The sequence below is a fragment of the Leptodactylus fuscus genome, chromosome 6 (genome assembly GCF_031893055.1).
Source record: "Leptodactylus fuscus isolate aLepFus1 chromosome 6, aLepFus1.hap2, whole genome shotgun sequence".
Lineage (NCBI taxonomy): Eukaryota > Metazoa > Chordata > Amphibia > Anura > Leptodactylidae > Leptodactylus > Leptodactylus fuscus.
In genome coordinates, this window is record NC_134270.1 from 74,736,899 (window position 1) to 74,752,602 (window position 15,704).

The 15,704-nt window shown below is 40.5% G+C and overlaps 1 protein-coding gene across 1 annotated transcript; it reads right to left on the bottom strand.

Annotated features, from left to right (window-relative positions):
* Positions 1-5,815: 5,815 nt before the first annotated feature.
* Positions 5,816-12,026, bottom strand: ADM (adrenomedullin). Its single transcript, XM_075278586.1, has 4 exons — positions 11,942-12,026; positions 9,152-9,245; positions 8,602-8,751; positions 5,816-7,797 (listed from the first exon to the last, which is right to left on the bottom strand). The coding sequence occupies exons 2-4, from the start codon at positions 9,238-9,240 to the stop codon at positions 7,560-7,562; spliced, it is 477 nt and encodes a 158-aa protein (XP_075134687.1). The 5' UTR covers positions 9,241-9,245; positions 11,942-12,026; the 3' UTR covers positions 5,816-7,559.
* Between the last annotated feature and the right edge of the window lie 3,678 nt (positions 12,027-15,704).

Genomic DNA, 15,704 nt, shown 5'->3' on the forward strand with positions numbered 1-15,704 from the left:
ATTCTATTATACTCAGTATGCTGAGCTGAAATAAGGCAGCTCCATACTCTGAGGTATAGGGATTATTTCTCTGTACTCCTAATGGCTGTGCCTGATGCACATTATACATTTCTTGTCACTGACATGGCTACTTATGACATGACTGGGTACTCTTGGGTGCTGCAAACCTAAGATGAGGTGTCTCACTTTCACACTTCTGGGAAGCATGCATCTTTCACTTAACTCTTAAAGGGGTTGTCCAATTACGGACACTTATCCGTTATCCACAGGACAGGGCATAAGTGTCCAATCGCTGGAGGCCAGATTGCTGGGTCCTCCAGTAATTAGAAGGATGGGGGACCAAAAGTCCCCATAAGGTTTCCATGTGAACGGAGCACCAGTAAACCTTTGGTCCCCTATCATCCTGATCATTGGCGGACCTGGTGACTCTGTCTTGTGGATAAGTGTCTATAAAAGGAAAACCCCTTTAGCCTGCCTATACCCATGACAGAGACCAAATGCCTAGAAAAGTGATGAGATATTACTGGACTCTATCATAAAGTGACGGCAAAGTAGACTTATAGCAATAGCATCCAGTAAGGACAGCTATTACAATGGGATAGTCACGTCTTTCCACTGACCATTAAATGTATACAGATTTATATGGTCCGACAGTTTCCAAATGTTTGAGCCTTCCTTTACTCTGTCCCGATAAAGCAATGTTCAGACTTGGTAGAATTACCACAGACTCCACACCACAAATCCATGGCAGTTTGCAGCACAATATAATAGGTATGGATCTCAAAGTAGCATGAAAATCCAGGAAGAAATATAAGCAGGCCACATATTTTAAGTTATCTGCAAAATCTGTAGTAAAATTACCATATATGCAGATCTTTGAATTTCCACAGATTTGAAGCCTCAGATATTTACTAGAATATCTAGCGTTATGGTCTTAAGCAAAAATTGTAACAAAATGAATGTTCTTATAAATGACAAGTAACTGCACAAATGAAAACCATACAATAATTATTTCATATAAATCATTTTTATTAATAAAAAGAAACTGTAAATAAATGTTCATTGCACAGAGAAGTCATAGGGCTCAATAATAAAACTTAGTCTGAGCCCTCCAGTGAGAACTCTGACAAAGTTAAGTAATGACCACCATCATTTTTACAGATGTCTTCATAGGGGAGCTCTGGTAATAGTGGATCGTGGACCCACTGTGCTACTAAACCGGTTTGACGTGGGGCCACCTCTAAGGGTGTTGTCTAAGCAGACTCCCTGGTTTTCACCCTGTAACCCCCATACGGGATCTGGACTTTGCTACAGGGAGTCTGCCAGGTCGCTACCTCCTAAGGTGGTCCCAGATTGGTAGCAGCTGACCAGGCAGGATAGAACTATGGTGCGGACACTATAGGAACAGACAAAACCTAAAATGTGAACAGAAGCATTTAGGGCAAGAAGACTATGTGCACAGACTAAAGACTGACAGGAATTCAGCATTTGCCCCCCCCCAGCATTTGCCTGTTCCGATTTCAGCTCATTGGCATCCGACGGACGCCGATGAGCTGAATACATAGGCGATTAAAGCAGGAGCTGTGAGCTCAGTTCCTGCTTTAACGCTGCGGCCCGGCTTGCGTGTGTAAGCGCGATGTGATGACGTCATCGCGCCTACAACTATGTGAATGGAATGAGAGAGCGGAGAGAGGAGCGGTGGGGGAGCGATGGAAGGTGAGTGTAAGTGTTTGTTTTGTATTAAATATTAAGGTGGAACATAATGAAGGGGGCCCATGAAACTGGGGGGCAAATGAAGGGGAGGGGGGAACGGCATGACACTGGGGAAGATGATGGGGGTGGGGAGAGAATGGCATGACACTGGGGCAAAGACGGGGGAACATGAAACTGGGCAGATGAAGGGGGGGAGAACGGCATGAAACTGGGGACAGAGATGGAGGGGGCCCAATGAAACTGGGGGGCAAATGAAGGGGAGGGGGGAATGGCATGACACTGGGGCAGATGGGGGGGGTCGAACAGCATGACACTGGGGTAGAGACGGGGGACATGAAACTGTGGGAAGATGAAGGGGGAGAACGGCATGAAACTGGGGACAGAGATGGAGGGGGGACATGAAACTGGGGGCAGAGGAAGGGTGTATATGAAGCTGGGGGAGAGATGGAGGGAGGGCATATAATTTACGGGTGACTGTAGGAGGATTATACTGTGTGGGAGCACATGATAAATGAATGAGAATGGGCGGAGTCAACATACAAGTGGGTGGAGCTAAATTTGCCGCAGCGCGCAGAGCGCGCCACACATTTTGTCCCTCTTTCTACTCTTTAAAAGTTGGGAGGTATGGCGTTGGTGACGCCACACTCCTGCGTGATATCACTCGCTTCATCTGCGACGCACTGTGTCTTGACTCCCCCCACCTCCTTTACAAGGGGGCCCACTGAGGCTTTGTCACCCAAGGGCCCATAAAAACCTGAAGCCGGCCCTGCCCCTACAATTCCACATTCCAGTATCTCATCAGAATTATTGTGTTTCCATTTATACATTAGAAACTGTTGAACTCTGCACCATAATGAATATACAGCCTGGTCCTTCTTGGCCTAAATGACAGAGCCGGAAATGACATTTTATAAAATTTTTACTTTTTATAATGCAAAGCCAAAGCAAATTATATTGTAAAGTTTCTATATGAATATAGTAAGTTTAAAAGCAAAATAGAATTTTTTTTTTTTTTTCATTCAAAAAAGGGAAACAATAGAGGAATCCCACAGACACCTTGATAGTACTTATGTAAGAAATCCTGACGATAGAATCCCTTTAACCATTAGATACTATCATTAGAATCTCATTTTTTCTCCCTAACACATAGGAATGGCCGTAAGAAAGGCTATTCTTCTCCTACCTTTAGAAGTCTTCTCCATGCCGCCGATCGGTAGATATCCCAAATGAGTTTTGTCGCAGCACTGGGGGCAGTCCCCTGCGCTCAAACAGCATCGGGGGCGTCCCCAGTGCTGCGAGAAAACTCTCCAGTGACGCCTCACCTTCTTCAGGCTTGACACTCTGTCGCGTCCGCTGCGATGATTCTTCTGGATCTAAATCCCAGGCATGCACAGTCGACTCTGTCATCGGGCCTCGGGCAGAGCCAACTGCGCATGTCTGCGGCCATTTTCTTGTGTCCTTTTACACGAGTGTACCACATGCACAGTATGCTTGTGTAAGCAGCCACAAGAAAATGGCCACAGACATGTGCAGTCGGCTCTGACCGAGGCCCAATAGCAGAACTGACTGTGCATGCCTGGGATTGAGATCCAGAAGACGCCGCAAGAAGAATCATTGCAGAGAACGTGGCTGGGAGGTGTTCCAGAAGAAGATGAGGCATCACTGGAGAGTTTTCTTGCAGCACGAAGCACCGGGGGCGGTCCCCTACACTAAAACAGCACTGAGGGCAGCCACAGTGCTGCGAGAAAACTCTCCAGTGACGCCTCACCTTCTTCTGGAATGTACCGCATGCATTCGGCCACACAGAGTACAGCATTCGGCCAATCAACGCTGGTTCTGCTGAAGGAGGCGGAGTCTAAGATTGGTTCACAGCAGTGTCCATTCTGGTCCGATTACAGGAATGTATTGACCAGCATTGTACAGCATTCAACAATGGAGACTGCTGTGGTCCAATCTTAGACTCCGCCTCCTCACAGATGAGCCTCCGGCAGAACCAGCGTTGATTGGCCGAATGCTGTACTCTGTATGGCATTCCGCCAATCAACGCTGGTCAATGCATTCCTATGGGCTATGAGCTCCTCCATGTTTCTTGAAACACCTGTGCCCGTTCAGGCCTCTAGTCGCATGCTACGGTGCAGGAGGTGTGTCCATTTGTGATCCTCTGCTCCCATTGATTTTTCACAGCTGAGTATTCATTGCGATGTGTCAAAATAACCAGTGTTTGAGCTCCTCTGGTTACTAAGGAGTTAACACTATTAGGTCTTTGATTGACATCATCTCTTACCAATCAAGCATGGGGCTGTTTCATGAGGCAAATAGGTAGGGACTGGGGCTCTGTCATTCCCTTCCTCCCAGGTTTCAGCAGCAGCACTGAGGAATCACTTAGCTGGCAATTCCCTAACATTCCTGAAGATCTGTTATCTGATGTGATGTGATTTTTATATGATTTAGGAGAGTCCTCAGACCACAGAGGTGACATGGAAACACCCTTGTACAGATTTGATCCAAAAGCACTAAGATGTTACCTGTTGCAAATGTTTTGTGCATTGATGTATTTGTTAATCCTGTCTCTTAGGACTGAATATAAGTGGTAGACAATTCAACTGTACCAAAAGTGAGATGTAAGTACTGATGTCACTTCCCTTTGGGTGTTTACATATACAAAAGGTTGGGGAATCTCTAACATTAGCTATTAGGTAACTATAGGGTTATCTCAAATGAGCCTACCCTTTTAGATGCTCTATTCCTACTGTTTTTAGGCTACACTACACTAGCTTTTCTGAATTTATTGCCCAGTGAGATTTTAATATACCTCAGATTACTGAAATATATATATATATATATATATATATATATATATATATATATATATAGTTTGTGTTCTCTGTCCCTAGATCTCCTCATGAGTCCTATGAGGGATGAAAGGCGTTGGATTGCAGGATATGTATAGTGATTACTAGGGTGTTTTTGGTGATTGTGAGTTATTTAGGACTGCCATTGTAAGGGCGGGAGCAACAGGTTACAAGATAGGAATCAACAGGGACAGTCCATTTACTATTCCTGCAGACTGACTGCACCCTTGAACAAGATTAAGGTGATCCCCAGTAGACGACTTCCCGACTTAATAGTTTACTATAAGATGGTTATGACTATTTCATGTTTTATTACCTTACCATCTTGGTGGGATTCATTAAAGTCATGTTTTATTAACTTACCTAGTTCATAACTTGTTTTCTAATAGTGGACACATTTTTGGAAATAGCAATTTTTTTTTCAAATTCTGGACAACCCCTTTAAATCAACTCACTCTTAGGGCTCGTTCACACGGGGCAAGAGGGGGTGGATTCTGACGCCGAATCCACCTCAGAATCCACCCCCTCACAATAGAGGTCTATGTAGACCACTAGCTTTCTTTGAAGCGAGCTGCCCTTTGTTCAGGCATATTCTGCGGCTGAGTCAGCCCCGGCGTCCGCCTTGCGACAGCACCTTCCGGACAAGGCCCATTCATTTGGGCGTACTCCAGAGTGGGAAACTGCGACAGTCGCATTTTGGTCCTATTTTGACGCGGCTTCCCGAATCAAAATCAGGACCAAAGTACGTGGTCCTGTGCCACGTGTGAACGAGGCCTTAGGGTATGTTTACATGGTGGCATTTGGAGCTGAATTTGAAGCAGATTCTCCCATTCATTTCAGTAAAGGACAGCGGCAGATTTTTCTCTGTTACCTGATTTAGTAATCTAGCAGAAAAAAGAAGTGTCCTGCTCATTCTATAAAGAGATTCTGCCTACAACTCCCAATGGAATAAATAGGAGGCAGATTTTATAGCCATTTTTGGAAAACATTTTGTAACAGATTTTTCATAATCTGCATCAAATTCATCTTTAAATTCCTGCAGAAATTTTCTGGATGACAAATCCGCTGCCAAATTTCTGCATGTGAAACACCCCATGTTGACTGTTGTAACGTATTATAATTCAGGAAATTGCCCATATGAATGTGTATACAATCCTAGTGAACACCCCCACCAATCCATACATTACACTTTTCATATAACATTTGTGTATACACAACATGACGCATTTCATTGGATAAAGATCCTTTTAATCGGTGAACATCATACATACTGATATTCCATTTGCGCAGTGTCAACACATAATAATTAGGTTTATAAAATATCCCATTCCCAACCATTTATAACTTAGAAATATTAATTTAAAATACTTAAAATAAAATGTAAAAACTATAAATATCTGTAAAGTGTGGAAAGATATATTTACATCTCTGATATGTTTACAATATATACCTGACCAGATAATCTCATATAATACAGTGAAATCTATAGCACAGTGCTCTAATAATCCCCTGTCCTCATGGATACATCAAAGGCATGCTATCTTGTAGGTATTGCCTAATGCAAGGGATATAGCTTCAGATATGAGTATTTATGGATGGTAAGATTCAATATGACATTGTATTGTGTAAAAAGCATCAAAATTCTGCAACCCATAACAACCACAAGACTTCCACAATAAAGACATTATGTTGGTTTCAATTGATAGCATTCTCCAACCTCCATCGTCTTTTGGAAAACTACAACTGCCAGCGACCCCCTTACAGCTGGAGATCCACTGGGGTACAGCTTACTTTGCAATGGGTTAAACTGCTAATGTGATTTGGGCAAGCCATTCTGAGACTTTGTGTCTCCCTACTACCACTTGCACAACCACTCTATATTGCTGGGTATGGCTTTCATCTCCAGCTAGAGGACAGGTGGACAGTCATGACCCCTTTCTGTTAGCACATCATCCTCCGATATAGTGCAATAAAGTTAGGGCAGTGGTATGGGATTGAAATAAAGGATCTGTTATTCCTTCCTGTTCATATGATATACTTGATACTGCAGTTCAGAACCCTTTAAATGAATAGAACTGAATTGCAATACCAGACACAGCCCATACAGAAGTGGTATTGTTTTGAGAAAATACTCTGATTCTGGATAGTTCCTTTAAGGGGAATGCTGTTTTTTATGATAATTGCAATACTTTTCATGAAAAATCTTATTTTTCTTTCTCAATTGAAATCCACTTCTATGATGAAATGTCCTTTAGAGTAACTGTAACATGTTCAGTTGGAATATCATATACCTTATATGCTGTAAGACCCTGCAGGATATGGCTACTATTCATGCCAACACCCGTTTTCCTCTAAGATCTAGTGCAAAAGGAAAAAATACTCATCACTTGTGACCTTCTACTTAGAGGTAGAGAGCGATGAAATATTTTGTTTGGAGTTGACTTCTCATCTTTGCGTAAACATCTTCCCCCCCTCCTCAGGCAACGGTAAGAAGTACACAAGTACAAAACAATCCCCTTCTTTCCCCACCTGCATCCTGTAGGCACGCTGAGAGTACTCGGTCATTGTGTCATTCACAAGAATTGCAAAACATGACATTGACGTCACTCTAAATACAACTTTATAATATTATTCTTGGCACACTGAGTTACACAGTAGCTGTAAAGCAACATTACATTATTATTGTTGGAAAGCATACTCCTGGCATAGTAGTTTCAGTTTTCTATATGGAGAGGAAGGGGTAGTGGACAGTTTTACTAACACTTGGATCAGTGCACAATTGGTTCCTTCTATTAAAAAGCAAGTGTATCGCTACACGCCTGTGTAATCTTCAGGTTCTGTGGCAGATCGCCTGCAGCCTACATGTCTGAGCTTGGCTTTCGGATTTAGTCCACAGGATAACCTAAAGACCACAAATTCAGCTCTATGTAATGTTAATTACCAGTATAGTTTCTTCTGTGATTTCTGGAGTAAATATGAGAGGTGCAGCTTTATCTATGTAGCAAGAAAAGTTTCAGATAAGCCAGTTCGTTTCTTCTCCTGAAGCAAGGAACGACGTCTTCTGCCATATCCTAAAGGATCCTTAGTGTCTCTGTTTGACCCATCTTTATAGTTGTTGTTCCCAAGTCGGTAAAGTAGATTGGCTAAATTCTGAATCTGGCAGGTCCCCAAATGACAGCCACGAGTATTGGTGGAAGCGGCATAACGTTTCTCTCTCAGGTGCAACAAGGAACTGGAAAAAAACCAAAAAACTTATATATATATATATATATTTATTATACAGTCGGTCACAACACGCACACGCACACACACACGCACACACACACACACACACACACACACATATATATATATTACAGGAGGGTCATGGTGAAAGGTAATTCTACAGACCGTACAGAACTTAAAGGGGCTCTATCAGCAAAATCATGCTGATTGAGCCCCACATATGCGTGAATAGCCTTTAAAGTCACGAACTGACATTGCTAAAAAATGGCCTGGACGCATGCACAGTAGCATGCTGCTTCTACTACGGCTACTGCGCATGCGCCCAGGCCATTTTTTAGCAATGTCAGTTCGTTACTTAGACGGGACCCGAGGACATCGCAGGAAGAGGAGGCATGAATGAAGAAGACGGCGGACCCTGAGTGCCCGCCCAGCGTACACGTTCGGTAAGTTGATCACATTCTTTTTTAGGGTATTATTTTAAAACTGGGGGGTAGTTTAATATAATTTTTGCGGTGCCTAAACAGCCTTTTTAAAGGCTATTCACGCATATGTGGGGCTCTATCAGCATGATTTTTTACTGAAACAACAAAAATGGTTTATTTTTTTTTCAGAAAGAGAAACACTTTTGTTTACAAGAGGTGTCTGATATTGAAGCTCAACCCCATTCTAGGTTATGAACAGATGGGCGTTCATGAAAAAAACAGACCATTTTGCTAATCTCATCATAACATGCATTTCTAAGAACCTATTCTTACCCCTTACCAGCTATAGAAGCAGTTGCTTTTCTAACAAGACATGTTTATTCCTTTACCTTAAAAAATCGTGAGCAGTCTTTGCATCTTCTTTTGTGACTTCCTCGGTAGTCTTAGAATTGTCGCTCTCCATGATTTCACGTTTTAGTCTTTGGTTTGAAAGACTTTTTAGCTTGTCTAGGAATGATTCAACAGGCGGTGGCATACGCCTACAAGAAGAAGCAACGTCATCAGTCACAATAATACAGCTGGTTACAACTTTATGGTCCATATTATTTTGTAGTAGAGAATTTCTGGTAAATCACATTTGCAGAGATGTGATACTGACTCTATTCTGGGCAAAAATACAATATTCCAGAGTTTGGTTTTTCAGGGGGCTATAGACATAAAGCTGACCGTACACTCTAGATAGCTGTTGACTAAATGCTGATGACCACTATATGTCTACGGCCACCTTTTCATGTCACAGTTTCTGGTCACCAAGGTTTGATAATGTATTAGGTTTGATAATGTATTAGGGCTCTCCTAATCTATAGACGTTCCATGTAAATAAATGTAGATAGTTACATTTAGTTAAGTAAATGTATAAAAGTCATACAACAAGCTTACCTGTCACTATTCCCCATCCAGTGAGCATCAAAGACATGGATTGTCATCGCAAGGAAAAACAGAACAATAAGAGATCTGCAAATAGCCATGGCTCCTGAAAGAGAGCAACATAAGGTCAGTACACAGCGTGGCTAGTGTCCTTGAACTGGGCTAAACTTATACTGTGTTTTATCTCACACTTCTTATTCTAGAATTCATTGTTTTGTAATATTTTGGCACCTGGACAGGGTACAGCAATAATAGTAAAGGCATGGGACATGTGACAATAGAGGAAGTAGTCTTAAGTGTGCACCATTGTGCGGCCAATAACACAATGAACTTGGTCACACACAAGAATTTAGCTTTAGTCTGTTCCTTGCTTGAAGCTTCAGGTTCAAGCAAGATTGTGGAGAGCAAAGCCAAATGCGGTGACTAATGTAAGAAAACACTCCCTGCCTAAGGGCTAACATAAACCTAAATACTTCACAAAAAGAAAAAGCCACCATCCAAGTATACTTGAAGAAATTGTGCCTCCCATTTGGTACAGCAGAGCAGCAAATCCAGACACAGTCACCGGGCCAAAAAGGGGTTATTCAGAAAAAGAATTATCTCCTGATTTGTGAAATTGTAACTACATATCAGAAGATTGCATTGCATTGTTGATCCAGGGTTTTTATTCTGACTGCCAGATTGGAGTCGGGAACGAATATTTTTCCCCTGAAATGGGGCAATTGGCATGAGCCTCATGGTTTTTTTTCCTTCCCCTGGATCAACACTGTTGGGGATTGTAGAGTTATAGTATGAAGCAAGTAAACAAAGTCCACAGCCCAATATATTTAAAGTGCAAGGAATATGAAATAGTCCTGGGCCTCTTGCTGCACAAACAAAACACCTCCCGGTATAGGCAAGTTGCAACACATGAAAAAAGACAAAGTCCAGCAACAGATGGTCCAGGTGAAAATTAAAACTTAGCTTTTAATAACATTGGTAAAAATCCATGAGGGTGGCATGAGATACAAAAATACAAAATGTATGGATGAAAAGACTTACAGAGACATGATGGTAGTGACGAGACGAGACACACAAAGGGAAACACCTACACGTTTCAAAGCTTTAGCTTCTTAATCATGGTGATGAGCTGTTGCTGGACTTTGTCTTTTTTCATGTATTGTAGGGTTATAGGTCGGATTTGATGGACTAATGTCTTCATCCAACCTCATCTACTATGTAACTATTGTTGGGACCCTAGGCTTAGATATCCATTGACCTCCATAATGTGGGGTCTGCAGCTTTCTATAGAGCACCTGATTTCTTTTGGTACTACTAAGGATTTCATAATAGGTAAAAGATTACTTTTGGACAGATATCCCTACAGGCTACCTCCACAGTTTGACAACAGTCAGCCACATTATGTAATTCTTTTTCATGTCATATGTAACAGGTTCTAGTAAGCTAAGACATGGGAAGTTGTTCCAGGTCTCCCACACTGGTGTCTGTGACTTATCAGGAAAGAATATTGGTTATCTTATCCTGTAGGCACAAAGAAAACTAGAGAAGATCTGCAGCTCTGTGTATCTCCACTTGTAGTATAAAATCTGTAGAATACTAACTTGTATACCATTTTCCTTTGCATCAGAATGAACTCCACCCAGTTATTCTTTGATAAAATCTCAGCAGCGATTATTTACTATCACATGAATCTGTTACTAAGTATAACCTTAACCAATGTGGAGCATTACCAGTCGCTTAGTACTTAATAGAGTTAATATACGTATACCAAGGCTATTTATAAGCACAGCAAGCCTAAAAAAAAATCTGCCACATAAGCCATGTACTAAACTATAGTACATAGCTAGAATTGGTTTGCTGCAAGCCAGACCTCAGCCCATGCTTTTCTTATAAGATTCCTTTTACGAATTAAATGGCTATAGGCATTGTAGCTATTTGTAGCTATTGGCTTGTAGTTGTAACTTGTAGATGTAGCAGAGCAGAATATATGTGTCTGCATAGTTTATGTATCAATGAATTGCACTTTACAGAAACAAACTGTGATATCACCAGGAATTATGGCAGATGACTGATTTAGTGTTTTAGATCAAAGCATTATCGTTAACCATTGTCATTGGAGGTTCGTCAATGAATATTTTTACATCTACACCAGCTCTGCTAGTAAGAAACCCCATGTGTGCTCAGTGGATTATATTGCCTAGGGAGCAGGCACACTGCAACCCTTATATTATATTGCATCAGAAAGCCCATGTCATTCCAACAGAATTTGCAAGTCTCTGCCCGCCATAGGGAGATTAGCGCTGACTTGCTCACTGTGTTTTATTACTTGGACACTATGTTACTTAATAATGGACAGTATGCATTTGTGTGCAAAGTCGTATTTCTAAGCCATAGTTAAGTATGCAGTGGAAAACCTTATTCCTGCCTGAAATAGTGAAGGATGTAGCAGAGCTGTGCATTTGACAAACCTCTTCTTTATATCACAATCTATTCTGTTTTTACATGGGATTGACTGTAAACCTACTATAATACCTTCAGTCATGATAAGTAGTTCCAAAGAGTTGAATAGCAATTTCAGCACTACTACATCCGTATCACTTGTAAAATATATGTAAAAATATACAAAATTTAAAAACGGTAAGTTAAGAAAAAAAACTTACAATAACATAGATATAATATAATATGTATTGTAGGTCAATGAAATATTAGACTAATATGTAGTATGTCAAAAAATTCTACCATTTAGAAATAAGTTTGAATGATTCACAAAAGTTCAATACATTTTGGATGCGAGTCACTCACCTTTGTAACCTGTGTGTCTTCAGATCTCTGTTGGCTCCTTCCTAGGCTGAGTATTCAGTCTAAGAAATAAGTGCTGTTCAATAAGGCTTTGTCCCCCTGACTGCAGCTGTGCCTGTGACTCCTTTATATGCTGTCTGACCTACAGGGGAGGTCATGTGCAGGATGAGGATGATGATGACGATGATGTCGTCATGCAGGGAGGAAAAGAACAACACTGTTGAGTAAGTCTCAATTAAATATACAGAATTCCTGGCAAACTTCTCTATCTCGTCTTAGGAAGGGCAGAGCATATTTGTTACATTTCTCAAAAATTATACATGTTTGCCATTTATGTAATAATAATAATAATAATAATAATAATAATAATAATAATCTACATCTCCAATTTATTAGGCAATATTAAATAATAGGAATGCAATAAATGGGTAATAAAATCAATAATGTATTGCCATTTTATTTGCTCTGGTTTGTTCTTCAGTAGTTGATAAGAGGATGAATGCTGACCAGTAAGTATTATGAGAGAAATCAAAGGCATTGCCTGTTTAAAATATAGACATAGTTTTATTATCTAGAAACAGCACCACCCTTGTCCAATGGCTGTGTCTGGTATTGCATTATTATTATTATTATTATTATTATTATTATTATTATTTTTATTGTTACTACGAGTACACCAATAATTCCATATGAAATAGATTTTTACCTACATAGTACAGAAACAAAGACAATAAACATAAAGCTAACTAGATGGCTGAACTGGTACAATGTGAGAGAGGTCCTACTTGCTGGGGCTTTCATCTACAAGAGAAGATGGATGGAGACTATAAGTAAGTACAAAAGCTGAAATTATGGTAGTGTAGCGGCAGCAAGGGTTACTGTATTTGTAGAAATTCTAGAAAAGATGGGTTTTCAGGCTGTATATGAAGGTTTTGATTGTGAAGGACAGCCTGATATGTTGGGGTTGCTAGTTCCAGATAATTGGGGATAGAATGTAGGAAATCTTGGGAGACAGCTATATGAAGAGCAGATAATACGGAGGAGGAAGAAGCAGGTTCTGTGAGAATGGCAGATTAGGGAACTATAGGGAAATTAGCTCCGAGGTATTTGAGGGACAGAAAGTAGCCTTGCCCATCTGGAGATGAGGAGGGTATGTACTGGCACTTATGTTGTCTTGGGGTCGAGGAAAGAGTGGATACATATGAGAAGTGTTCTTGAGGCAGAGGCAAGTAATAGTAATGCATTGAGAGTGTTGTATTTACTGCATAGAAAGGGCTAGGTGGTTGTATATGTCATGCAGAGACCAGTGTAGAAATGGAAAAGTCGATATATAGAAAAGAGTGTGCCACAGCCCTTTGATTTTCTGTGGTCGTAGTGCAAAAAAAATTCTTTCCTTATGCTATTTTTGGTGCACGGAAAACCATGAAATCCTGCCGGTGCAGGTGCCAATACGAAATCCAAAAACCCAATAGTAATCCAGCAACCAATTTAGCCTTAAATTAAAACCATTTGTTTTTATTAGTCCATTTTAAAATTTCTTTTGTTGACAGAAAACCAGTGAAAAAATATATGAAAAAGACACAGCACTTACATGAAAAAACTTTTTCGGATTACATGGGACAATAGACACACGATGCTTTAACCGCCTACGCGTTTCAGGGTCAGAGCCCCTTCCTCATGGCTCTAGGGTTGAGCCGATCTTGAGATTTCAAGATCGATTTTAAAATCTGATTTCCGATCATTTTCCAGCCGATCTCGATCCCGATCGTGAAATTTGCTCGATCGCCGATCGGAATCCGATCTTTTCCAATCCCGATCTTCAACCCTAGTCAATGCTTTTCTAGGGGGAAAAGTCACTTTTAGGGTTGAGCCGATCTTGAGATTTCAAGAACGATTTTAAAATCCGATTTCCGATCATTTTCCAGCCGATCTCGATCCCGATCGCGATCGTGAAATTTACTCGATCGCCGATCGGAATCCGATCTTTTCCGATCCCGATCACTCAACCCTACTGATTTCAATATGCCTAAAACAGTCTGAGCATACAGATTGTTTTTTTCTGTATGCTGTTTCATGTCATTGAACCCTATTTATGTGTGACACATAGCTCCAAATCCTCTGCATCCTTTCAAATGCTAAAATTCTGCCTGCTTAAAGTTACCTTAAAGGAAAGCTCAAATGAGAGCAACATATAAGTACTGGATGCAGTACACTGCTATGTGTGGCATAGTAAGCATACCTCTCGGCAGTCTTTGTTCCTATTTGTGTTTTTTTGTGGGTGCTGGAATTTATGTTTTATCCATTATGTCCACTGTGACTGCCCTCAAAATCTTTGGCACAGCATTTGAGGCCACAGACCTCATGACTGCTATCTGTAGCTAATAGCAAAGAATTACTAAAACCAAATCCTTATATACCTGTAGACAGCTCATATGCTATCAAATACATGACAGCAGCCTCCGTGGGATATATTACTGTCCTACCAGGAGTCTGAGAGGTATTTCTTATTTCAAGGACTACTGGCAAAGTAGAGATGCATGAATCTGAAAAGAAGGTTACACAATGGGCATGATGGTTACTAAGAGGTCATTCTAGAAGCGATGTGAGAACTTTCATCGTCTTTAGAAGCCACCAGGTACTAAAACAAAACATGACCCTCAATATCAGCAGCATATAGACAGAGTACAAGCAGCCATAAACTGCTTATACAGTATGTTCTAGTCACAGCAGTGATGAACTTGATTTTCTATAGGTTTTTGCTGTGTTTGTGATCACTGTATAATAAAGCCAAACATGATAACAAAATATACTGTATGTTCTATACTATACCCCTCCATGGATAGCGTCTGGCATTGCTGGTCACCGACCACACGCAACCTTTGAACAGGCGTGGCAATATTTGTGGAAAATAATGTCCATGTTATTTTAATCCGGTATAACCTTTAGAAGGATTTGCTAGGTTTGCACTTTCTAAGATCATTTCTACAAACTCTGGCTATATTTTTCTTATGTTTCATTACTTAAATAAAAGTCATTAAAAGCAAATGAAATAAAATGGATTCATCATAGGAGGACGAGCTATCTAATATGAGGCTATTCATTGCAGAGAAATACTTTTATGATGGGAATTTTCATTCTACAGTAAAACTACTGACTCTAAATACATGAAATTAAATATCTTGTGTTGATCATGGATTAAAGCCTATATTATGGATCATGGATTACAGCCTATATTATGGATCATGGATTACAGCCTATATTATGGATCATGGATTACAGCCTGTATTATGGATCATGGATTACAGCCTATATTATGGATCATGGATTACAGCCTGTATTATGGATCATGGATTACAGCCTATATTATGGATCATGGATTACAGCCTGTATTATGGATCATGGATTAAAGCCTGTATTATGGATCATGGATTACAGCCTGTATTATGGATCATGGATTACAGCCTGTATTATGGATCATGGATTACAGCCTGTATTATGGATCATGGATTACAGCCTATATTATGGATCATGGATTAAAGCCTGTATTATGGATCATGGATTACAGTCTGTATTATGGATCATGGATTACAGCCTGTATTATGGATCATGGATTACAGCCTGTATTATGGATCATGGATTACAGCCTGTATTATGGATCATGGATTACAGCCTATATTATGGATCATGGATTAAAGCCTGTATTATTGATCATGGATTACAGCCAGTATTATGGATCATGGATTACAGCCTATATTATGGATCATGG

Coding starts and splice junctions, on each gene's coding strand:
- ADM (XM_075278586.1), bottom strand. CDS start 9,240: ATGGCTATTTGCAGATCTCTTATTGTTCTGTTTTTCCTTGCGATGACA. Junction 8,752..9,151: donor TGGATGGGGAATAGTGACAG/GTAAGCTTGTTG, acceptor TTCTTCTTGTAG/GCGTATGCCACCGCCTGTTG. Junction 7,798..8,601: donor ACTGCTCACGATTTTTTAAG/GTAAAGGAATAA, acceptor GTTTTTTTCCAG/TTCCTTGTTGCACCTGAGAG.